A 25,051-nucleotide genomic window follows, 5' to 3' on the forward strand; every position below is an offset into this window, starting at 1 on the left:
CTGAAAATACTGTACGAAGGAAAATGAGCAGAGTCCAACTCCTCTGTGGCTTTGGGAAATATTTCTATGGCTCATTTCTTATTTCTATGGGAGAATTTATGAAGCCAACGGGGGGGAAGAGACTGTGCTTGTGAATAACTAATGACTGCATTTGTCATTTTAAAGCGCTGAGATGGAATAGCGGTTTTTAAATCGAATGCATGCAAATTATTTTTCTCATTTAAAATGCAGTTCATGGGTGAAAAGCAAGCACACACATTTAACCCGGAAAAGTCATGGAAAGGGTTATTCGCTGTGTTTCCAACCCACGTTAAGTCTTCATTTTAAATTCAGCTTTTGAATGCTTGTCTTGAGCTGGGAGATGGTCAGAGAAAACAAATAACACTTAATGTTTCAGAGATGTACTCTGCAAAATCTACTTTTACAGAGACTTTGGAGGACCTTCAACTTGTAAGATGAAATATAAATATAACGATGTCCCGTTGTTATATGTTAGTTCAGCTTTATTGGGAATTCAGCTGTATCAGTACAGACTTTCATGTTATTTTTCTGACAGAAAGATGGAACTTAGGACATGTACAGAGCGCCCAGGCCAACTTTAATATGAGCATAAACGTGCAGGAAGGATTCGATCCCCGACCACATTATCCGTGTGTTAGTTTCGTATGATTTTGATCAGATAAACATGCATTTTAAAAGTCCAGTTTTGATCAAACTGAAAATGTGTTTTAACTAGTTTCATGTAAACATGCTTATCAATATAATGCGATCTAATCCATATTTGGATGTATTATCATCATGATTTAAGTCATATCTCAGTGGAAGGTCAGTCACATGCATTACAACACATCCCTGTCTGAGACATACGGCACTCGTGATGGAGCTCTGAATATGAAGGCCTTGCACCGTTGAGGCCTTTGTGAGCAATGACAGCTACATCCTTCAGATGGAGGCTGTGTGCGTAGCGTCCTTGATGACACACGGACGGCTGGATGTACTCGATTGCCTGCTGCTGAGTAATTTTGCAAATCAGGGTGACTTCTCAACTTATTATTCCGAGTCTGTACCACAAGCTGCTTACTCAGCAGCAGTGGAACGAAGAGAGTTTTCATGGCGCAACGCTGATATTTATAGAAGAAAAAAGCATTTGAATCATGATGAAGATGGAGATTCAACTCCAGTATCAGATATAGGAGAGAAAACATTCCCCGAAGACTACCCTGCAACAGAGTACATGTTTGACTTATTAAAACTAATTACTTATCAGCTATAAAGACAAAAAAACTGAGCAAAATTTGAAGAAAACTAGCCGAGTTTTTACTCTATCCACAGAATAACAATTATAAGTCGTTCTCAACATTACATATCTATGTAGCATGAGCTCGCTTGTAATGACCATCAGCGATATGATTCAGATCGTAAAACTTGCTAGGGAAAACTTTAAGATGCAGTTGTTGGTGCACCTCTGAGCCATGTGCAGTGAAGGACTCTGCTTTTGTTCCAGAGTTTATCACAGACTCATAATTTTCTCTTTAGTCAACAAGACCAGAGGAAGCTCAGTCGCTTCAGCCTTTTTGTGCCTTATCAAATACCTGATGCATCAAATCAAGCCTCCTCATGTTTCTGTGCAGTGGATCATTCAGAAGCCAAGTCGTACAGCACAAAGCAGGCCTTTGAGTTGTTCATTGGCCTCCAACCAGTGAATCCCCACTACCAGATTCCTAACATGCTTTGAAAGAGAGAGATGCCCTCTTTCAATAGGGAAAAAAAAAAAAAAAAACCACTGCGGAGATACAAAGCAACTCAAAATGCAGGACAACTCGTTACTATGAGAATGAAGAGAGGCTAAAAAGGAAGGTACAACACAGGGAGAGAGACAAATCACAGGGGAACCTTCTCACATAATGATGATTTACATCACTGCAGGGGATACCTTTGCCTGGGGTTTTATTGGGTGGACAAAGAGCTCTAAAAGACAGCAAGCACATCAGTGTTATCCCGTTCACTATTTTACTATGACAACAGAAACAACAGCATCAAAAGGTCAGGAATGCTTTTCTCCAGGACAGTGCACTGGGAGCATTAATTGGAAGGACTGCAGTGTCATCACTGTTGACACGACCAACAAATGTGCCGTTTGCACAATTAATTTTCATGGCCAACTTGAAACCTCACCGGTTGAACACAGAGGATTAAACAAAGAAAGTGGGAGGCAGAGAAAAACAGAGCCCAGTGATATTGGACGAGTAAGAAAATCTAATATTGATGTAATGGCCAATTATCCCAATGTGCTCACTGGGGCTAGATTTAAATGTTTTGGGATTTGGATATTAATTTCTTTTAAGATGCAGAAATATAGACCAAAAACAACTTATGTGAGGGCTCATTGTACTGTGGTCCTATCACATTATGAAGACAACATCCAGTCCTGCCATATGCCAGTGTTCACTGTTTCCTTACAGAAAAAACGTGGAGAAAACATCTAATGGTTGCAAAATCTTTCTGGTGGGATTAATTTATTTTTGCCATGTTCTATTTTATTTACAGTAGTTTTTGCTTAGATAAATAACCAGACTTATCAACCATTGCCTGTACTGATTAGAGCTTATTTTCCTCAATAAACAAATCAGTCACTTGGTGAATACGGAGTCTAAAAATGGCAAATAAAAAACAGAATATGTTCATATATGAGAAGCAATAACCACACACTTTTTGAGATCAGCTCTTGGAGATCAAAAACAGTAAATGGTTTCTGTAGAACCAAGCAGAAATTAGTGATAATCGTATCAGCTCCAGATGTTACATCTAAGATAATTCCTGTGCAGCCAATATGACGTTCTCAAGCTGAAAATATTAGGGCGAAAAGACCGAATAGAAAACATCAGGCTTCTGTGTTACCAGGTCAGTTAAATAGTCAAGTTAAAAACTGTCTACATTAAACTAGAGTCAGGGGTCAAGCACAAAGTTCCAATTCATTCACTGAGGTACTGAGATATGAGTGATGCCGGGGAAAGTAAGTAAAATAAGAAAATGGAAAGCAACAGGAGATACACAAGTGTCAAGTGGATTTCTCCTTCGAAGACCAGAAACTGTAGCGTGAGCGGCGGAGAAGGTGCCAAACAGAGAAACACTGGCAGCACCAACTGGCATAATGGCATTAAGGGTGCCTAATAAGAGGAGAGGCCTGGTCCGCCCAAAGCTGAAAGACTTCAATATGCACACAAACAGACTGTCTGCACCCATCCAAGAACCATTTCCCAAGGATTTACAAATACACAAAGGCTGGCTTCCAACTCCTACACTTCACACCATGGCCTGCCTGTACAGGGCGGGCCCATCAGGAAAAGCTGCTTCCTCGGGCTGTGTGTTCAGAAGTGTGAGCGTGTTTCTTTGTATGGGCCTTGGCAGGATAAAAAAATGGCAACATCTCATTTTCAAGTCAGATCTTATCTTGCTAATATAATTTCTGAAGATTTAAACACAATTCACCACTCTGCGTTTGATGTTTAGATTTTAAATCTAGGGACTCGAAGAGCAAAGGCAGTCTAAAGTGACCTCAGCAATGGATTACGAACAAAGCCAATGCCCAAACTATTCATTCAAAATCCAGTGATTATAGAGTAAGTGGAGGAAGCAGTGAAGATCAGCTGCCACATTTCTCTTCATTTATCAGATTGGAGGGAAACCTGAAACCTGAAACGACAAAAACAATAGCCCTAAGCCAAGTAGGGGACATAAACTGCCAGTATATTGATCAGTTAAGAATGTATACAAGCTTTAGCTTTTACAGCCTGAGATGCCACAGATAACACTGAATAGCAGCTCCCTCTTAACCACAATTGGACAGCCATTATTGGAGTGGCTACAGGAACGTGTAATTTCTCTCACAAGGCCACACTGTAAACAATATCCACCTTAACCCAACTAGTATCAGTTGGGCAACCTTTTAGTATCAAAATGTTGATCTAATATGTTGAAGGGAATCCCCATGATTCAAATGATGTTTAAACTGTTTCGGGAATTTTTTCAGACACCAATGTCAGCTGTTTGCCCTGACAAAAGGGAAACTACATCTTTCCAGCCTACTAACTATATGCAAATTACTCAACTGAGAATGGAGACGTGCCATTTACACCAATGTATGTGCCCTGAAAACATTTTTTTTTAAAAGCGACGACTTTTCACCTTTCGGCGGCACGTTAGCACAAGATCAAGTAAATGACGTGGAGGAAACTAATATTTTTTGCAGCGTACACTCACAAGACGATTTTCTCAACAAAAACGCACGAAAAATACACGAGCAGTGATTTTGTGAACTAAGTCCCACGGTGGTTAAAGTGTTCAATATAAGTGATCACATTAAAGTCTTTTATTGGTTCATAAAAAGCCTGAAAGACAACAATGACGGTCAAATCTCCTGTTGGCTTCCCAGGTTCCCGACCCTCCATAAATGCTGCAGTGCACCGCCGCCATCTTACCTCTCTATTCTCTACCATCTAACTGAAATATGTGAAGGGCGTCAATAGCGTTGGTTTCTCATATTATCTTACATCCTCACGACTTTATCTCTTTTGTTTAAACCAGAAACATACGCCAAGCCTTCTTTACGAAACAACAAGGTGTGTTGTGGGCTTATTTCCATCCCAAAAACACGCCCACTCCCAAATATTAGCCCTCGGTATATGGAAAATGATACAATACGTTATTTGTTTATTCACCGTAGCTGCTTTCGAAATAGGGAAAGCGTCCAAATCAACAACAAATACATGTTTTATGACATTAATCCAACCATCACCGTGTTCGCAGTATTATCGGGGTGGGCACACACAACTTGCTGGTCACATTTCAAAATCACAGCGAAACCATGTTGTCCCACGGTTAAACACAAACCAAAAACAAAGTGTCACAGCTTTAAATTAAGGGTATGTTGTCGCACTGTCTTAGTAAATCAGTTGCTACAAGCTAAACCTGAAGAAAAAAAAAGCGCTGGAAAAAAGCGCTGCGAAACAACGGCAAAGAGGTATCTCAGTTTTCGAGAATTATGTCATAATCTTGAGATTAATTACCCCCTCCCCTCCCCTCCATAAAAATTCGCCAATATGTTCCCGACATCAAAATACATACCTAAACTCTAATTCAGAAATACCCAAGGATTTACGTACATTGTTGATGTGAAAGTATTCTTATACAGAACATCCGGTGCGACCCTTCAACATAAAACTACAAGAAACTACTATACCAAGCAGGACGGTGTAGGCTACATTAACGATCAATCCTTAGTCTCTTAAAATAGTTTAAACTTACAAACAAATTAGCATTGACACATTTCTAAGTCTTATTTGTTTGCCTGATAGCATCCTACTGGTGTTACAACAATAAGCTTTAACTATGAAGAAAAAAAGGAAGCTTCCGGTCTCCCCCTAACTCTAGCTAGCTTGGCTAAGCTAACGGCAACAATATGGTCGAAAATACTACAGATTTTCGCACAAAGGCTTTTTTCCTCACCTCCACGGCCTGAGCCGCAGCCGCTATAACCAGCAGCAGTAGAGCTACTCGGACCCCCATGTCGTTTCGCTGACACAACGCTCCGAAAGGCGGCGTTTCTCCAAGCGTTTTTTTTGGCGTTAGAGTTGGGTTGGAAGACAGTGTGTTCTCGCCACCGGTGACTCCCGTCGTCTGATGGAGAGCTATACCGAAGCCGCACAGCTGCTCAGAGCCGGATCACCTGACCACAGCCGAGTGGGATTAACACAGGCGCGCACGCGCGCGCAGCCTCACTTAGGCGCTCGTTATCTTTCTGACCAACAACTACATTTTATTTCTATCTCATGTCTTCACACGCGCACGGTGTCTATACGAACAAGCCATTTTTAATGGGAAAAAAAAAGTCATATCTTTCGTTGCACGCGCCCATGTTTAATTAATCATTTGCGTAAATAAATGGAGACTGAAATCAGTGTTTATATTTAAAGACATTTTTAATTTACAACACAGGCACCGAAACAGCAAGGAAACAATTATTTACCTGACATGTTTACATTGTTCAACCCCATCAATTCACAGTTCTAACACAGCTAGGTCACTTTCAGTTCAAAAACCTTAATTTGCCCACAACTGCAGTTTGATTAAATTTTCTTTTTGGAACATGACCCAGTTCATTTTCCTTACCCATATCACATTTCAAGCAAGGTAATAAAAAACAGTTCATTACCAACAACCCAGTCTATTCAAAGGCAGTAGGTTCAAGTCTGTGTACACAAGACAGGTCCAGACCTGACTCGTTTAAAAAAAAAAAAAAAAAAAAAAAAAAAGAAATTGAAATCATAAATTTCCAACTCAGTCACCTACATATGTACATCAAGTTTGAAATGAGGATTGGGGAAAATGGCTAACTTTCCAAAGAAGCAGAGTCCATTGGGTTTTGGAATGATTTGAGGTTCCATTACATACTGAAAAAAAGTGTTCTTCACCTTTATTCAAGCAGTGCACTACCTTTGATGTGCACAGACGGGCGAATAAGGATATCGGTTCTTAGTGAGCAGAAAGTACCTGCTGCAGGCCAAACAGCAGTTAAGTCCACCAGGCTTGGAGAGGCATTCTCTGGCTGTCCTGACCCAAATTTTGCCAAATCATTATTTTCCCGCCCTATGCTCCACGACAGAGCCGCTGAAATGCAGTGACGTTGACTGGGGTATTCTGGCCTACCACTCTTCAAGTTTTAATGTGGATATTTTGGGTGGGTTGCACCCACACAGCAACAGCACAAGCTGTACAGACGACGCCAGGTTCCTGAATCCGGGCCATGAAAAAAGGGCAACACATGATCTGCGCTGTCAGGATTTACTTGCGGGTGCAGCCAGGGTAAGGAGGTGGCGGAGAGTAGTTGGCCGGCCGAGGCTGGGTAGGCGTGTAGGGAGGGGGGTGCAAGGATGGTGCATACATCTCGTAATCATAGGTATACGGAGGTGGAGGGCCTAAATTTTGAAAAAAAAAAGAACAATAACGCAAGCTTGTTAAGAGCATTCATGTCTTCCATAATAAGCACAAGCTTCACATTTTTCTTCCATGGTCATGCAAGTAGAAACCTGCCCCAATTTAACAAGGAGTTTAAAAGGGCAATACTACCCTCTAGTGGTTGAAATGAGAAACTGCACACTTAAAGGAACCAACATTTGAAGGTAGTAGAAATCTGTTTCTTTGACCACCTTGCATCAGTTTACAAGAGGGAACCGAGATCATTCCACTAACTAAAGCAGCAAAAATTAAAAGATGAATATAGTTAAACTTAAATTTTTTAAATAATGCCATTAAAGTAAGAGCTTTATTTTTTTTTAAATCCAGCATTGATCCAAAACAGACATCTTTGGGATACTGGACCAGGAAAACAAAACTCCTCACATCCTGTGTCAAGAAATACCGATTTGCATGTTGCTACATACAGGCCAAAAGCAGTCATACTGCATCACGTCATCTTTATGAAACCCGATAAGAGCAGTGGGACAGCGTGAAAGACGCCGGGCCAGCGCAGCATGAAGGAGATACACCGAAGAGAATGAAACCTGATAAATAAATGATGAGTCTCAGGGGACGGAAAAGAAAATAGCATTCCTAAGGTTGGAGAGTGTTGCAGAACGCCAGCTCTGATGTGCAGGCAACGCATTTGTGAGAACAGTGTGAAAGAATGAGAGCAGAGGGGAAAAAAAAAGAAAGTCTAATTAATACATGGATGTCTGTCACTTTATATTCTGATAATAATCTGCTCTGCATCTTCAGAACTGCAGCTTAAAGCAGAGGTGGCACCAGTGACATATTACACCTTTTCATTTCTTCACCTTTGCTGCCTTTTATTCAGACGTTTTAGCCAGAGGACAGGAGATGAGGTTACACTCTGAATAACATTTTTTTTAAAAAAAAGTCTGTAGCAGGCTGCCATAAACATCACACCAAGTAAAAAGTTGTAAACCGATTAAATTCATTCACATTTCACAGATAAATACCAAAGCAATCTAAAGTATTTTTGAGGCAAATCAATGAGATCGGATTTGAGATCATAAGCTACTAAAACAGGGTTCTTTTAAAATTGTGTACTTTTAGATTTTTGAGATCATGTTTCACATCTGGTGTTCATTTCCTAAAGAAATGTCTTGGAAATCCAACATGTGGGTTAAATTCTGCACGTCATATGTTGCCTAATAATTGCTCACCGCTTAAATCCACACAAGTTCAGAGCAGTTTTTCAAATCTTTCTGAGCATCTCCAGTCAGGTGTCAAAAGTGCAATGAGAACCTAAAGGAGATGTTGCAAGATCATCTTTGAAAGAATCCAGGTATTTAGTATCTCTGGCTAAGAAAATGACGTTGAATTATTGCGTGTGCTAGATTCTTACAAAGTGTGTAATTGATATTCATCTGACATTACCTCAAAATAACAGAAGGAGCAGGTCTAAAGAAGGAGGAGGAAAGGAACAATATGGAAAAAAATAGCAAAAAGTAAAAAACTTTGGAGAAATAAAATGCAGGGATAAAAGAATATATAAAAAAAGTTTTATAATAAATGATCAAATCTCAAAATCGAGAGGCAAAGTAAAAAATAAATTAATTAATTAAAAAAAAAAAACAGGTAAGAACATAAATCTCCATGATTGTAGTTGCAGATTAAAGCAGAAAATGAATCTATTTTACAATCTGGCAACTTTATCTTTTTGAAATGGAGCCATTTATATATATTTGTAGCTATTTCGCATTATGACAGTTTCAGTTCTGCATAGTTGGCGGGCGTATCACCAGACTCATAACAGAGTCAGGCGCACTTTGGTCAGTAACTAGATTCCCTGGAGTGCTTGTAGACTGGAAGAAGGAGAAGAGTCCAACTGAACGGCCAAGTTGAGCCAAAACTGTAGATCAGCTCAACTGGCAGGTAAACATACTGACCGATTCTACAACTTTGATGAACTCCACCGGAGTCAAGGAACAACCTAATCCAAATGTGCGAGAGATAAGGTTTACAAATCATACTTTTTAAAAGACGAGACAGTTCATAAATGGTCTCGCGTTTGTCTGTGTGGACCCACCTGGGTAACCCTGGCTCACAGTGTTGATGTAGGAGGTGCTGAACACGCCGACCCGCGCGCCGCGGCCGTTCTTCATGCACATGCACATACACAGGAACAAGGCCGCCACAGCCCCCATCAAAAACACCACACCGAACACGATACCGGAAATGGCAGTGCCCCTGTAACACACACACACACACACACACACACACACGTCTTCATCATTACTTGTACGTTGCTGCCATGGAGATGAACTGCGACATGTGATGTAACTCAGCTGTGAGCAAATCGTGTGACACAACGTGCGTGTTCGCTGCAGAGGAGTCTGTGAATTGGCACTATGGGATAGAAAAAGGCTCATTAGCAGGTTTGTTACGTGTCCGTGGTCAGCGTTAGTCAGCATGTCAGATTCAGCCCTCTCTGCTCTGGTGAGCGGCAAAGTCCGACTTCTCAGAGATTTTACTGAGAGAGCCACAAAAAATGCTGGTAAGAGATGGAGGGAAAAACAGATGGAGACAGTTATCTAAACAATCACAACTTCATCTGAAAGGGGGGCGGAGGCCTGACAGCTAGGTGAATGTGCAGCAGCAACTGTGCTGATTAATGGCAGCGAGAGATCAAAAGGTCAGACCCTCTGCAGCGCCTTCTGGCTTGTTAAAGGGCAGCTGGGATGCAAATTAGTCCCCCGTCATTTAAATCTTACAGCCACAATCAAAGGCCACAAGTGTCCACAGACTTATAATTTTTTTGGGACACAATTTTGGTAAATGCCGACTAATCATTTCATATGTGTAAATCAGGAGCATTTTCAGATCAGCAGGCATCAGATCATGCACTCTGTTCCCCCCTTTTCCCAGCAGGAGGTAATTGAGGCTTCCTAGCAACCAAAGCTGTTGGGCAGCCTGGGCAAACACACCGACACCTCGAGGCAGTCCTCTCTTCATCAGAAAATGGATTTTTCTGACCATCACATTTATCACCGGTAGTGCCTGCGCTTTATGATCAGATACATTCATGCTCAAAAAACAGTTGTGAGAAGAGCAAATCATTTCTCTCTTTCAGAAGGTGTGTGCGTTTGTATGCGTGTGTATGGGGGGGGGGGGGGGGGGGGGTGCTTTTGCAGACATTTTAGGGTAAACGAGACAAAACAAGTGTTTCAGAAAAGGAACATGCTGTAACTTACGAGAGGACGTCCCCCACATAGGCGTAGTAGGAGCAGCAGAAAGGTGGTGATCCATCACAGCAGTACTCTATACAGCCTTCACACTGGGCCTCACCACCACCTGCAAACACACACATGCTTTTTTTTGTAGAAACAGCTTGCAGAAGTCAATATCTGGTCTGACCACCTTTATTCCTCAGCACAGCCTGAACCCCCTTGGACAACCTTTCCTATACATTTCTTAGTCTTAGTGGTCTTCAGGAATAGTTCTCCAGGCTTCTTGAAGGACATCCCAAAGCTCTTCTTTGGATGTCGGCTGCCTTTTGTTCCGTTCTCTGTCAGATGATCCCACACTGCTTCAATAATGTTGAGGTCCGGGCTCTGGGGAGGATTTATTCCTCCATAAGACCTGTTGCCACTGATTTTCAGTCCACTTCTTATGTCATTTGTCATAGCTCAGCCTTTTCTCCCCGTTTAAAAACAGTCAATGTCCCTTGAAAAAACTCAAGAAATCCTGGAGAACTAATGCTCAGGACCTCTTAAAAATATTAGATGGAAGTCTGGCTACTTGGAAACAAACATATAGAAATGAAGATTTAAACAGACAAAATCCTGTGAGTGGAGGCAAAAGACAACAGGACAGTCCTGAAAGACAGAAACCTGCTCACCAATCTGCTGCTGACTGAAAAGGAACATTTTTGTTGCCAAACTTAAAAATAAAAAAAATAAAATCAGTCTAGAGATGAGTTGCTCCAGCTGTGTAACTACAACTTCTCACTTCTAAACCTTGATGGAACTCATTTTCCAAATGCTGGAGTTTCACCTCCACAAGAAACAACTAACCATGCCAATACTGCATGATTTGTATCTTGCCACCCTATTTTTGCTGCCAAGAAGCTTCTGTCCTAACCTATGTTAATGGAAAGCTGTCTACAGCCTCACACACGTAAGCAAACTGGTATGTGGGGAAGAGTATGTCTGCGTTTAGCTCAGCTGACAAATGTTTTGGATGGAGATCCAAGACAAAGCACAATGCAAGAGCTAGAAGGCTAATTTCTGCATCTAACAGCAAAACTACTTCTGCTAAGACACTCGATTCCCCCACAGTTGGTCCTCAGCATTTTTGGTCGGCCGATTCCAAAGATTTTCATCCCCAGTCTCAGTTTAGGACTGAAAGTGTAGAAAAATCAAGGGCAAGTTTACTTCATAGAACTATAAAAACCCCAGTTCGACAATCTCTTCAAAAAGATAATTTTTTTTATTTTTTTCCCCTCCCCTTTCAGGAGAACTCAACCTTAACCAGCGACTTTCACACAGAGTTCCAAGTACAGAAAAATAGCTATTTGGAGCATCTGAGGAAAAGATAAAGACGAGAGGAACCTTGGGCTTCGTTCAAATAAACTCCACCAGCTCTCCTTGTCTGTGCTATAAAGTTTTTTTTTTTTTATCTCGAGCCAGAAAAATAAACCAGAAGCTGCAAGAAGAAAAAAAGCAGGTACATTTTTATATTTTCCTATCCTATACTTGTCACACACTTTCACCTTAGCTCTCCAATTATGGGAGAAGCATAAAGCAATAATAATAATTATAGACCAAAAATTATTATAGAACATCTATGAAGCATCTTGTGAGTTAAAACTAGGCATGAATTATTTATTCTTCCATCTGCAGGCAGCAAAACAGCCCACATGTCCCACCTGCTGAATCAAAAGCTGTAGGTTGCACACTGTCTAAGGCTGACAGACCAATCCATGAGGCAAGCTGCAAATTAACACATTTCTAATGATGACATCAGTAACAAGCTGGAAATGTCTTCCTCTTTTGAGTTATATGACAGAGCTGTTCAGGCCAGGATAGAAGATTTAGATGAAACATGATGGGGAATGAAAATAGAAAAGTTTGAAGTGAGATTTTATGATGAGAGTTGTGAGCGTTACTATGGCCTGGTTTAGAGCGAATAAACTAAGCTGCTGAGAAGGTTGTTGTGTTGGCTACGTTATGTGTGGATGTAATAAATGAAAAAGATGAGGATATTGCCAAACAAGAGCATTTAGGAGTTCTGGGGTATATGTTCCAAAATTAGAAGCGTTTAAATTATTTCACATCAGTGATTGTTCATTTCTGCTCAAGAAGTGGAAACTGCTGACCGTGTCATGTACTCTTATGCAAAATAAATGATCTCAAAAGGACACACACACAAAAAAAAGTCACCTCAAGCAAGACTAATTTTGCAGTTTCGGCATCTTTTTTTTCCTGAGATACTTTAAAATGTTCATCAAACAAGGCCCACGGAAACAGGACTACTGATGCACCGCAGAGGTGTGAAAAAAGCCACAACTCCAGTGGCTTTTTCTGCCTTCCAAGTCTGAAGACTGTTATAACAGGACCATCCTCCATTTTCTGGTCGTGCAAAACAAAAAAAAAAAAAAAACACCATGAAGATGTTATTTTGAATTGAGAAATATACGAGACATGGACATTTAGAGGGAAGGTGAATCATGGGAGGTGGAGGTTCTACCGCGCTGGACCCTCAGCGTGATATTACTTATGTCACAGGACTGGGAAGTGTAGTGGGATGATTGCCACCTTTCATGTGGGAGAAAGGTACTACCCTCCAGTAGGGGTCCTCAGGCAAGACCCCCTTACCCTATCTGCATACCTGTAAGTCGCTTTGGATAAAAGCGTCTGCCAAATGCACAAACATGTATGTCTATTCTTTTTAAAAGACCTGTTCCCTGCGAGTCGCCCGTCTTTAAAAGATGTGATGTTGAACTGTTGAAGCTTCTTTTACAGAGCTCTTCATTTCAGGAGTTTATGGGGTTATATTAGGTGTGCTCAGAGATGGGCTGTGAAATCAGCACACAGAGCACACAAGATAAAGAAGCTCAGCGATCCAGCTGAATTAATAAATTGAGTGGGAGATTATCAGCGTAACACACAGCATGACGGGTTTGTTTGAGTGGGGTTTGGATAAAAATGATTTAAGAGCTCTTTCACTTGTGCACACACAACATTTGTGATCATTTATAAACATGCTTATTGCTTTAATGAGCAGCAGTCACAGTGGCAAGATCTATTACATGTTTTGTGTGCGTTTGTGATTAATGTGCTTTATCTGCTCGTGTTCAAAACTGCTCAGGCTAAAGCGTGCTCATTCAAAAGCACTGTACACACAGCTGTGCGTCTCTGTGTACCCGCCTCAATCTGCTGCCACGACACGAGCCCTTTTCATCCGAGGCCTTTCCGTGATATTCGTGGGTTTTGTGCTGTCGTGCAGGAGTCCGGAGCCTTTCACAATCAAGAGCGTGTCTGTGCACTTCAAATAGGCGACACTGCAAAGAAAACAAGCAACTTGCACATGTGCGAGTCTTTGCTTAGGGATCTGCTTTGTCTCAGCACTCACTCACTCTCTGGCAATGTGTGCCTGAAGGCAAACATGCATATTCTAAAGTATTGGTTCAAAAACAGGAAAACTAGAGGGTAAATGAGCTGCTATGTGCTGCTTTTTTAACTAAAAACTGCTTTTTGTCATGTTAAGCAGGGACAACAGACAGAATAATTTTCCAAGCACAGGGGTCTTTAAAGCCCCAATTATTACCAAAATCAATCAAGTCCTTGTAGACAGGACGCACTCTTTTCATCAGAGCAGAGGGGGCTACCTTCATGTTGACGACTCACCTTTTTAATCTAGCACTACCTCCCTGCATAAAAGCTGTGACAGATCCCACCAGCAGGTCTATCTGGGTGGTCCTCTGAGGTCCTGGCTCCTGTCTCTCCACATGGAGACAATGGCACTATGTCTCCACAAGCAGCCCCCCAAACTCACACAGACACACACACAGCCAGCTCTCCCCTACCCCCCTTCACAGCAGCAGTGTACTTATAGGTTTGACTCAGAGGTAAAGTTTCCAACAGTTTCCCAAAGTCTTGTGTATATATATATATATATATATATATATATATATATATATATATACATAAACATAAACATGAATAATATCCTTACTTCTTATAGTTTTCCAGAAACTTCTAAAGCAGTTCATTTGTGAGGCTGGATGAGTCACGTGATTAATTAAACACGAGGAAGCATTATAGACCACTTTAAAAGGCATTTTTGGAAAAGCGAAAAAGATTCAGCTTAAACTCACCAGTGAACAAACACAACAGCAGTGAGTTTCTCAACCACTTCCATTTCACCGCCTGTGTCCTCCACCTCCTCCAGGAGTTTTCCATGATCTCCTCTCACAGTGAGCTCACTTCCCAGCCTGCTCTTAGTTTTATATTATAAGTGACAGTAGTTGATAATATTTTTTTTTAAAAAGCGCTTTTCCCCTGCCTTAAGAGGTCACATATTTGGCTCCTCCAGACGCATAATTTCTCTCCCTGCAGACTGAACCGGCAGCAGCGAAGGGGTTGTTTGAGAAGCGGAGCTCCGTTTGTTTCCCCCCCACGTGTGCGCGTCTTTTCCGCTCCCACACCTCCGACCGACTGCTGGGCTTTTTATTCCCCTCCCCTCCCCCGCCGTCCCCAGTTTGCTCAAAATGTTGAGTTTCCACAGAGGAGACACAGACGTGAAGTCAGCCTCAAGGCGAAAGCAGCTTCCGGCTGTCACTTTCAAAAGAAAAGACGATTGGAAAATACCTGTTATCAAGATTACAGGAAAAGAACAACCACCTGTCCACTCATTTACGTTTGTTTTCCCAATACTTCTCTCTCGTAATACCTGACATATGGTTTGTATTTGCACTACAAAGATCGGTTTAATGTGTGCCAATGTGTTTTGCATCACATTCACTCTTACATCGGTGATTTAACCAGCACCATCAGCCAGATTCTTGGTAGATGTTTAATTCGTTTCTCAAACTGGGCTCCCAAGTCTGATTTGTGCCTAATTTGTGTGTATTACAAAACCAAAAAAAATCATTCTGTCAGCTAGAACCAAATCCCTTTAACATCAGTGAGGGGGAAAAGCAAACAAACACATCTTTATTAGTGTTGCAGCAACTCTTAAATACAAAAACAGTGATTATGAAGGTGAGGTCATCATAATATGCTGTTTTGACCGATGATTGTCTTATTTGAATGAGTTTTATCTCGTCCGAGCTTTTATTTTCAAGGCAGTACCTGCTCCTGTGAGTTCTGATGTCTGGCCTGCTTTACGCTTGACGTCTTTTTTTGTTTGTTTTATTTATGCGTGTGAAATGAATTCTACGTGCGTGTTGTATATGCTGTCACGTCACGACATCTTCTGAGATGAAAGTGGAATCAGGCTGAAACGACCCGAGGCTTCACACTGTTCGACAACGCGTTTACACTTTTACGCAGGCGGTAGGCTTAGCGACCAAAGCTACACGAACTCTCTGTCCCCCCTGTAAACATCATCCCGTTAACACCTCTGCATACAGTCATCATGTCAAAATCCCACCAAAGAGACACATAATGCCAGAGCACACCTGATGACACTAGAGAGCCTCCTTGTCTCTGTAGATCAGCGGTTTGACAGGGTCCAAGGGTCATATTCTGACCCAGGATCTTTCAAGCAGGTTCACATTAAATCCCAAGAGGACATGGCCTACCCGCCCAATGTCTCAAATCCATTTAAATATCCCAGGTACGATGTGAAAAATGCCCCAGACTCAGCCCATTAAAGTCATCACAGATGACATTCAGGTGTGGTTATGAAAGTGGCGAAACTGGCTCATTTGCAGCCACACTTGACTGATGTGTCAACTATAAAGCTTGATTAACACTCCACTTTAGATAAATAGAGGGCCTGCACAGTCTGTTTGTACCCTATGCAGGCATGCCCCAATAAGTGTTCTATGCATTAAGACAAAGATGGCAACAACTGTAAATGGCACACTTGGTATGCAGGTTTTTTTTCATGACACATTGCTTTGCTCACACATAAAGTATATGCGAGACAGAACACAGACACGCAGCTGTAAAAGTTTCCCAACAACACAGGTCACTCACTGCAATCTAACTTAGGAGAAGAAATCAAGCTTAATGTAGCCTCACTTTGCCCATTTTAACTACGTGCACTATTGAAGACAGAAAGAACCACAGCCAAATCACTCATCCCCATTGGCACTTTTACCTTTGACCATATGCTATATAAAGACGTATTGGCCCCTTTACGCAAAATCAACAGGGGTCCCCACCCTCACTGTTCTCTGTTCAACCTCTTCTGCTTTATCTGTGGCAATAAAACGTATCATTGTAGAGCAAATCTTACTCTGCAGGGGCCTATAGCAGGCTGTGAGTAACACAATTTAACCCAACAAAATGGACTTTGGTGTGTAAAACAAACCAGGCCTCTTGACTTCATGAGCAAAGTATCAGTTTTAGCTTGAGTTTTTATCAGTAGATTCTAAATATACTACATATATTTTGCCTGTGATGAAATGTGTTACCCTGTAATTTATTGCCATTGTTGCGCAGACCTAATGACGTATGCTGTTAGTCATAATAGATTCAGATTTTTAAAATACTCTTTCTCTTGAAGCTGGGAGACCGGATTGCATTTGCTATAATTCAAACAAACTTTTACAGACCAACCAAGGGTGGCAAAAGGATGAAGATAATTTAGTTCTTGGAAATGCCACCCACATTGAGCAGCGATGATTCATAATGCCTTCCAGATGTTTCTTTTAGGCTGTAATGGAGTGACATGTGGGGCATGTGAAAACAAGCAGGTAGAACAGACAGGCAACATTTTAATTTCAGGCATTAATGGTAACACCCCCCTCCATTATTTCTGTCATCTGTAAAGTCAGGGGAATAATAACTTATGCAAATGTAAAAATTCTTGCTCAGAGCAGTTGTTTCGAGTTACCAATCAAATGACACATTATGCTATTATGTAGATTACAGAGATGGCCAATCTTCTTCTAAACCACCTATAATGAGAAGATAATGATTTCCTTTAAGCCACAGGGTGGGAGATTGTCTTCCTTGCAATGCAACAGGAAGTGCCACATGGGCTCAGCTTTTTAGTGGCAGTGCCTCGGTGCTTTATAGTCCAAGCAAGGGTCCAGGAATTTCAGGATAGAAATGCTTGACAGTACAGCCACAAAAGTGCTGAAGAGATTAAAACTTGTTAGGATGCAACCAAAATGGCTTCACAGTTTATTTCTGGTTTGTCACCATGTCACAGAAAGAGAGCATATTCTGCATGGTCTCCACTGGATCTGTCACTGAAAATCACAAGCTTACTGCAGCTCTGCGCCTCAGTCACTGCCTGATTGCTGAATCTAAAATAGCATCTTGCTTTGATTAGAGCCATTTTGCTTGCATAACAGTCTAGTTAATTCAGACTGACGTCAATATATTACGTTTATTTAGGGCTCAAATTCTGTTTCACTTATATTTAAAAGTGTAAAGATGAAACAATGATAACATCAACACATCCAACACAATGGCAAAAGATTCTATTGTACTTCAACTTTATTTAACTCAAATTCATTTTTATGGTGCCTAAATGCTATGTTGTATCCATCAGCTGTAATTTCAAATTCAGGCTAAGAGGTACTAGTTTCACAGTGCATTCAATAAATCATATGAAACACATTACACAACCTTTTAGGTGTCTCTAAAATGTTAATATGGAGCCAGCAGCTCACCGTGGCCCTCCTGTGGTCTAATCTGACTAGAATTGGTTTGAAATTATTAAAGACCTTATACAGAACAAATTGTATGAAAATACCATCTAGTGGACGGACACTCATTTACACAAAAATCCTTCTCCATTTCCAGACAGTTGCTAAACACTTCCCCCTAGAGGTCACCAGGATTCTCCATAGATTGTGTGGGTTTGTATGGATATTTTCTATTATTATTTTTATTATTATATTTATGGAGTCCAAAAGACAGGGGCCCACCTGCAGAACCCCAGGATATAGATTGAACAAATGTATCATAATAGTGATTATGTATGCTTTGTTACATTACTGGGGCATTTTTTTTGCATAATAGATGCAGTCACCCCCAGGACAAGATGTGAATTGACGTATGGTTTTGGTCAAATTAAAGCCATCTTCGCGATGATATTTCATGAGAATATTTTGGCCTTTCCTCTGTATTTCAAGGAACTGTGTGAAAGTTTCAGGTTAGAGTGAGGTTGAGCATTCAGTTGTGTGTATATTGCATCTAAGGGCAAAATAACTTTTTATTCCACTGCAGGTCAGAGCACTCCCAACTTCCAAAAAGACAAACCACTTTGGAGACATCAGCCGCACAAGTCAATGTGATGCTTTATTCATGAACCTAGGACCATATATATATATATATAACACTGTATATAAATACTCTATATATTCTACTTCCTTCTGTAATCTCAATAAAAAATAATATTAAAAAAGCCACATGATTATATTTAACAGGCTGTACAAAAATAAATAAAACTTGGATATTCTGTACAAAAGGAAAAAAAAAAGAGAACTCATGAAAAAAAAAGAGCCTTCGCAGAAGGCAGGAGAGACTTACTTATGAAGTAGTAGCAGGAGACAAGTCCCTCTTTAGGTCTCCACACACGCACACACATGTACACACACACACACACTCATACACTCCCCTTTGGTCTTATAAGAGTTCCCTCATTAAAGGCTGTGTTGATGAGGGCAAGATATGGCTAAAAGACAAAGTACTGAGGCATTTTGAGAAACTGGTTGATACAATGTGCCGCTGGCAGAACAACAAATTTAAAAAAAAAACAAAACAAACAAACAAAGATGAAGTGCTTAAGGTTTGTGATAAATAAATGTGGACTGAAGTTTGATCATAAACACTATGAGCTATCTTATTTTCCATACCTGATGGGGTGAGCAAGTAAATTGTGAGCTATTCTCTTTCATTTGTTTCTTTATATACTCTGCAGTAACCTCCCCCACCCTAAATCTTACTGGTCTGTCCAGCCCAGCTTGGACAAACATATACATGCATAAAAAAATTGACACACAAAAAACAGTCTCACTCTCACAAACAAGTATGACATTAGCATGGTAAGCAGCATGCTCTTTTAGGGAAAGCAGGAATCTTTTCCCCTCATGGAACGCCAGATGTGCCACTGCTGACAGACAGGTGTACAGCTGTACTTAGTCTTGGTTGCTGCAATCAGGTGGCAGCGCAACTGTTGTTCAGCATTTGATCCCAGAATTGGTGGAGGGAATGGGTAAAATATTGGAAGTTACAGTCACAATCATTGTGGACTCATCTGTAGCTCTCCAGCTTTAGACGTAAACATTTACCAGACACTTTAAAATGTCTGTGTAAAAATGCAGGGAGTGATCAGAGTTTTTGATCTGAAAGCTGGGACAACAGGAGGTCAGATGGTAGATGCAGTCCTTAGCAGGCACTCTGATTGCATAGTTCCAGCAGAGGTCGTGGCCGGTCTTTGGGGTCACAGCTGTCGTGGGTTAACGTGCGCCCGTCGGACCCGATGCAGCGCAGTTGACGTTTGCGGAAGCCCCGGCCACAGGTCTTAGAGCATAGTGACCATTCTCCCAGAAGCCAGGAGGGGCAGGGCTGGGAGGAGCATGACCGCGAGGCCAAAGGACGAAGTTCTTCAGGGCAGTCTCTAGATGGATATCCTTGGGGGTCCAGACATACAACCTCTCTTTCTTGCATGCCTCCACCACAGGTCTGAGAACATGGACCCCACTCCCTCAGGGTCCACTCAGCTCCTCCCACCTCCCGGATGGCATTGATTGACTGGCGGCGGCCTCCGTTGTTGTTGGAGGCTGAAGCACTATTGCTGGGCCGAGGGGCAAAGTAGCTGTACTTGACCCGAGGCCTTGGGGCCTCCCCGACAGACAGTACCTGGATGGTAAGGGGCTCGGGGAGTGGTGCGAAGCTCCGGAGGCGCTCCAGGGTGGCGGAGGAGCCACTGTATCTCAACAGTGCCCCTCGCAAAGCGATGTCCGTCTCCATGGTCATCAGTTTGTAATCGCCATTCAACAGATATGTTCCATCCTGGCGACGCACTGCCAAATAGCTGTTGTCTTGACGACTATTGCCTGGAGCACGCTGTTTGATGTCCAGGTGGGTGGAACCAGCAGGGATAGTTACAACATCCTGATAACCAGGCCTGAAAAAAAAGAAACGGACTCATTTAGATATCAAAATGCTTTTGACATGCATGCAATCAAGCTCTGAGAGTAAGAGTTCATGACTTTTTGGCCTGTTTGATATTTACCTGGCACGCTCCAGAGAGCCTGACACTTTCTTACAGGTAGATCCATCTCCACCACAGACGCCACACTTATCAAAGCGCCGGTTAGAGCCAATGACACGATCACAGCCAGCCTTGACACACTGGCCTTGCACACAAACTGAGGTGGAATCTGGGCTGCAGGGCGTTCCATCAGCCACCTGGGATCAGCAAGGACACAAAATTGGAACCTTAGAGTTTTGCCTTATTAGACTGTTATGTAAGAGTTTTGAGTCAAATGGTAAAAATCCTTTCCCCTACAAATCTTTTTCCCCTCAAGGAAATTACAATGATACTCAATTGCAAGTCTACACAGGTATGAGGACTGTTATGAGATAAACTGAGACCCAGAAAACGTATCATTCCAAAGTAGAGTGGCAACAATTATGCAGCATTATCAACTCACCTTAGATTTGAGGACGAAGAAGTATCCAGTCCCCTTGGCCCGGCACACCAGCTTGCAGCGGTCTTTGGGTGAAACTCCAGCATACTTGGGAACCCACTCGACACCTTCACCCGAACCCAGCGACACTTGAGCTGACATGTCATTGTGGGCCAGACACTGTTCCTCACGGAATGACAGGCCTGAGAAAGAGAAAAAGAGAGGTCAGAGTTCCTGCAAGGAGAGTGACGCCACCTTCACACCAGTGCATCTGACTAAAAAAAATTACTTAGACATTCAAGCTAAAAAGACTAAAGTGAGTGGTGCCAAATTGAAACAGAGTTTAATAACATTTGTTAAATTTTATCCAAAATTAAGTACTTTGATGTGAAGACAGAAGTCTCTTACCGTTGGTATCAGGACAGGCTTCTGTGTTGCAGGAGCGATATTGGATCCTTTTGCCCTCACAGTACTTGCCTCCATTCTTTGGCAAAGGGTTGTCACATGCGCGAAAGGAGTACTGAACTCCTCCACCGCAGGTCCGAGAGCAGTCCCCCCAGGGACCCCAAACACCCCAACCACCATTAACAGGAGTCTGAAAACAACAGCAGCAAACACATTACAACTTTAGAGCAGGCCAGAGTCTGAAAGTTCAAATGCTCATTGATCTAACAACAGGAAAGGTTGAGTCTTTTAAAGTGGGATAACATTGAGTCTAAATCCCTACCTGATGTTTGGCTGCCTGACTCTTTGTGAGACAATGTCCAGCCAAGCAGTAGCTCTCATGCCCGCACGACGTCCCATCAGCCCAGGGGAAGTTCTTGGTCTGGCAAACCAGCAAACCGTTGGATGTAGTCACAGTACACCAGAGAGCTGCGCACAAGGTGCTCAGGTCTTTACAGTGCTGGGAGTCTTCACCAAATGTCAGACGACACTGATGGTCGGCGTCGTAGACCGTCCCCGGCAAGGGCTCAGGGAGCAGCTGAGGCTTGACTGGCTTATCCAGCAGGCACTGACCGTGGCCATTGTCCAGGAAGCTGGTGATCATGAGGGCAGAGCAGGGAGACCATGGCTGCTGCTGGTCAAGATTAGACAGGGTGGACGCCATCATGTGGGAGCCCCAGTGGGCACCATTGACCTCAGAACACAGTTGGGCATCATCATGAGGCATGTTGAAGACGTGGCCTGAAGAGGAGATATTAGAAATTTTTTGAAAAATTATTTTAACACCTCTACTGTTAGTGTGCATACAATTATATACATTTTGAAATCTTTATGACATTCTTACCCAGTTCGTGTGCCACAGTAAATGCTGCCTGCAGTCCATCATCCTCAATAATTGAGCAGCTTCTGTCAGGGTCGCACACTGTGCCGACATCTGCCATGCCTAAAGTGTCACAGGAGTGGGCTCCACACAGATCCTAGTGAGGGAGATCGAGAGTAAAATCAACATGTGAGCACTCCCTGTCACTATGTCTCCCCCGCTTTGTCTACCACTGATCCATTTTCTGTCTTAACACATGACTTGTACTACAACTTACCTTCCTGGTGAAGAGCACTGCTGTGTCGTAGTGCTCTGGGTGGCGGTCACTTGGTGGGTTGTGCTGGCGCTGCCACTGACAGAAGTTGCGAAGGGTCATGGCAGCGTTAGATGACACTTGGGGGCCCCGCTCCTCCTCGTACACCACCAGCAGCTTCACCACAGCCAGGTTGATGGAGTTGTGAATGCTGGGGTGGCGGTAGAGGCGGGATGCCACTGCCATGATTGTCAGAAGGTAAGATTTGAGCCCTGCACCATGGAACTCAGCCATGGACTGGTCAGCCACCACCAAGATCTCCAAGTAGCGAGGGGTAGAAACAAAACGCCTGGTCCTGTGATGGGCTGGAGAGACAGAAAGAGGTTAGTCTACACTGGGTTCATAAAGTCATGTAGTTTATATGATGTGTCAGTAACAACTACAGGACTGGAACTTTTAAAACTTAAAATTTTTATTTTTTTTATTTTTTAAATTTTTGAACAGCTGAAATATTAAAAGTCTAGGCAGCACTGTTCTAACAGCATTCCCCCCTTTTTTGCAGCCAATAAAGAGAGCTCCGGATGTGCCTTGAGCAGCTTGGCTGCCGTGACTCAGCGTCACACCACCGGCGGCTCCTCCTTCTCAGGGTCCACATTCTCAAAGATGACCTTCTCGGGTGGAAAAACTATGCGAGTGAGAAAGGACGAAGGCTCAAAATCCTGTCTAGGGAATAAACTCCGTCGGTGCGATTTGTACCAGGAGACAAGTTTACACGTCTCGGCGCTGCCGGGCTCTGGCTGTCCCCTACCCCTCTGTCCCCCTTCCTCCGCCACTCCCCCTCTTTCCTCTCTCCTTTCCTTCCCTGCCTTTTCTCTTTGACAGTGCTGTCAAAAGTTAGTTGAGTCCATTGCGCGTGCTGTGCAATACTAGCACACGAACAATTGCAGCTCCAACAGTTTGGCCAACACACTCGATAGAGTCAGGAAACTTTATAACACAGGGTTTTTGTTTGTTATAGCGGCAGAAGATTTGACCATTTTTATGGCTTCTACAGTGTATTCAAGTGTACCTGCTCGGAGAATTTTAGCTATAATAAAGATGAGTAATAGTGTGTAAAATGCGCGCAGTGTTACCTGTCTGGTCTGTGTTAGGGGCTCCGTGACTGGCCTCTTTCTCCAGATTCTTTGGCACCCTCTTCTCGTCCTCGTTGACCCCGCACTTGGCGCTGCCCTTCCCAGGCCAAGTCGCGAAGTCTCTTCGGCGAATCCTGTGGACATCCCTGTCGGTGCCCTTGACTGCACTCGATTTTAGGGGCTGAATTTCGTAGTCTTTGTCCTTAAAAATGATTGCGCCACTGATTCCATTGCAGAGGTTGAGCGACACAACTGAGAGGACGTCTCCGTTCACCGTGCCCGAAAAGAAACACCCGCTATCAGGTGCCAGCGTCGGCTCGGACTCGGAAGTGTCCAGAATTTGGAAGACGAACCCTGGCGACATGAAACTGTTGTCCGGTTCAATTCGCAAAAACAACTGCTCTCCAAATACGTCCAACCGGTACAACTTCACCCCGGTCTCTCTCTCCTTCTCCTCCGGGTTTAATCTGACCGGCACCACGGTGCTCTCCTCCCAGGCGCTCTGCTCTGCGCCGACGCACACAGCGGCAATTAAACCAATGGAAACGTGTAAAAACCACATCATGTAACCGTAAAATCCGACAACTGGAAAAAAATAACTGAGAATAAAGTCTTTACAATGAAGGAAGTAAATCCCCGAAGTGTGTTTCCACTATGAGCTACAAAACCAAAGTATATGAACTTCCACAAAACTGTCCCCAAAATTACGCACACGATTATAAATCTAGAAAAAAGGATCAAATCCAGTGCAGAACTCTTTTAAAGTTATGAGCAGGTTTGACTTGTTGCAGAAAAGTCTTCTCATGGAATGAAAATAAATGCTGGATGGTAAATTCCAACAGGTTGCTCTCTGTTTCTCTCCAAAATCTCAAACTCTTAGTTTCTGGCTCTTGCTTTGAGTTCGGGGGCAGGTATTTTGCTCTGCTGTCCCGTTTGGTTTGTTCTCCGCTCTTGCCTTGCAGTCAGATCCGAGCCGGTCCCTCCTATATATTCCCCTGCCCCGGGACCACCCCTTTCCTGAGGTCTCTTTGATCTGAGAGGGGCCAAATCCCGTGCGCAACGCAAACGCAGCAGCGACCTGGAGCTTTGCCATAATAATCAATCATTGTGGAGGATAGGGAGCGTTGGACAGGGAATGTTTTTTTTTCTACACTCTGTGCTTGATATACACAGGCAAGCATCGTGTGATGCATTATTACACTGTAGCCTATATAATCAATTAATATTCATCATATGGAATTGAAGATAATCTCATAAAAATACAAACTAAACGTTTAACTTTAAATCGTGTGCTTCTTTTTGATATCTGGCCGCATTAAGTTAATTAATCCTAAGCTTATTTCTGTTCAAACTGATGTGACAGGTAGAGTGGCTGGTGTGGAGCAGTGTTGTAGTGCAACTAAAGAGGGAAAGGTCGGAATGGTAACCATATCGTCCTGGACAGGGCTCCAGGAACCGTATTCACCTCCCGTGTGCCAAGCCGGCTGTGGTGCGCCGTGGCCGGGTTCAGCTACTCCTCACCGCTGGGAGAGGGAGCTGAGAGGGGCCGCTGAGGTCTTAAGGTGGAGCTACCCTTCCATTGGACTGTGTGCGCC

General features: G+C 42.7%; 3 protein-coding genes across 4 annotated transcripts in view; all 3 read right to left on the reverse strand.

Annotated features, from left to right (window-relative positions):
- appa (amyloid beta (A4) precursor protein a) overlaps nucleotides 1-5,732 on the reverse strand; it is a 28,225-nt gene extending 22,493 nt beyond the window's left edge. The window contains exon 1 of one of the 2 annotated variants that reach the window (XM_072365657.1): nucleotides 5,506-5,732. In XM_072365657.1, coding sequence (XP_072221758.1) covers nucleotides 5,506-5,565 — 60 coding nt within the window. In that variant the 5' untranslated portion in view covers nucleotides 5,566-5,732. The remainder of the gene's footprint in view (nucleotides 1-5,505) is intronic. The other variant, XM_072365577.1, reaches the window with a different exon arrangement.
- Nucleotides 5,733-5,972: 240 nt separating this feature from the next.
- Nucleotides 5,973-14,700, reverse strand: cyyr1 (cysteine/tyrosine-rich 1). The gene is made up of 4 exons (XM_072379556.1): nucleotides 14,363-14,700; nucleotides 10,236-10,335; nucleotides 9,071-9,231; nucleotides 5,973-6,974 (listed from the first exon to the last, which is right to left on the reverse strand). The coding sequence occupies exons 1-4, from the start codon at nucleotides 14,445-14,447 to the stop codon at nucleotides 6,841-6,843; spliced, it is 480 nt and encodes a 159-aa protein (XP_072235657.1). The 5' UTR covers nucleotides 14,448-14,700; the 3' UTR covers nucleotides 5,973-6,840.
- A 3,750-nt stretch (nucleotides 14,701-18,450) lies between these two features.
- Nucleotides 18,451-24,410, reverse strand: adamts1 (ADAM metallopeptidase with thrombospondin type 1 motif, 1). Its single transcript, XM_072365769.1, has 8 exons — nucleotides 23,457-24,410; nucleotides 22,348-22,688; nucleotides 22,095-22,227; nucleotides 21,534-21,991; nucleotides 21,215-21,401; nucleotides 20,831-21,009; nucleotides 20,410-20,585; nucleotides 18,451-20,301 (listed from the first exon to the last, which is right to left on the reverse strand). The coding sequence occupies exons 1-8, from the start codon at nucleotides 24,019-24,021 to the stop codon at nucleotides 19,560-19,562; spliced, it is 2,781 nt and encodes a 926-aa protein (XP_072221870.1). The 5' UTR covers nucleotides 24,022-24,410; the 3' UTR covers nucleotides 18,451-19,559.
- Nucleotides 24,411-25,051: the final 641 nt, after the last annotated feature.

Source organism: Leuresthes tenuis, unplaced genomic scaffold (genome assembly GCF_036924035.1).
Source record: "Leuresthes tenuis unplaced genomic scaffold, fLeuTen1.0.hap1 SCAF_1, whole genome shotgun sequence".
Taxonomy (NCBI): domain Eukaryota; kingdom Metazoa; phylum Chordata; class Actinopteri; order Atheriniformes; family Atherinopsidae; genus Leuresthes; species Leuresthes tenuis.

What these genes read in the sequence shown, in the direction of transcription:
- adamts1 (XM_072365769.1), bottom strand. Translation starts at nt 24,021, where the DNA reads ATGATGTGGTTTTTACACGTTTCCATTGGTTTAATTGCCGCTGTGTGC. An exon ending in CCCTAACACAGACCAGACAG is followed by an intron (nt 22,689 to 23,456) that starts GTAACACTGCGC and finishes CTGTCTCTCCAG; the next exon opens with CCCATCACAGGACCAGGCGT. An exon ending in TACTGTGGCACACGAACTGG is followed by an intron (nt 21,992 to 22,094) that starts GTAAGAATGTCA and finishes TCTCCTCTTCAG; the next exon opens with GCCACGTCTTCAACATGCCT.
- cyyr1 (XM_072379556.1), bottom strand. Translation starts at nt 14,447, where the DNA reads ATGGAAAACTCCTGGAGGAGGTGGAGGACACAGGCGGTGAAATGGAAG. An exon ending in GCTGTTGTGTTTGTTCACTG is followed by an intron (nt 10,336 to 14,362) that starts GTGAGTTTAAGC and finishes GTGTGTTTGCAG; the next exon opens with GTGGTGGTGAGGCCCAGTGT. An exon ending in TATGTGGGGGACGTCCTCTC is followed by an intron (nt 9,232 to 10,235) that starts GTAAGTTACAGC and finishes TGTGTGTTACAG; the next exon opens with GGGCACTGCCATTTCCGGTA.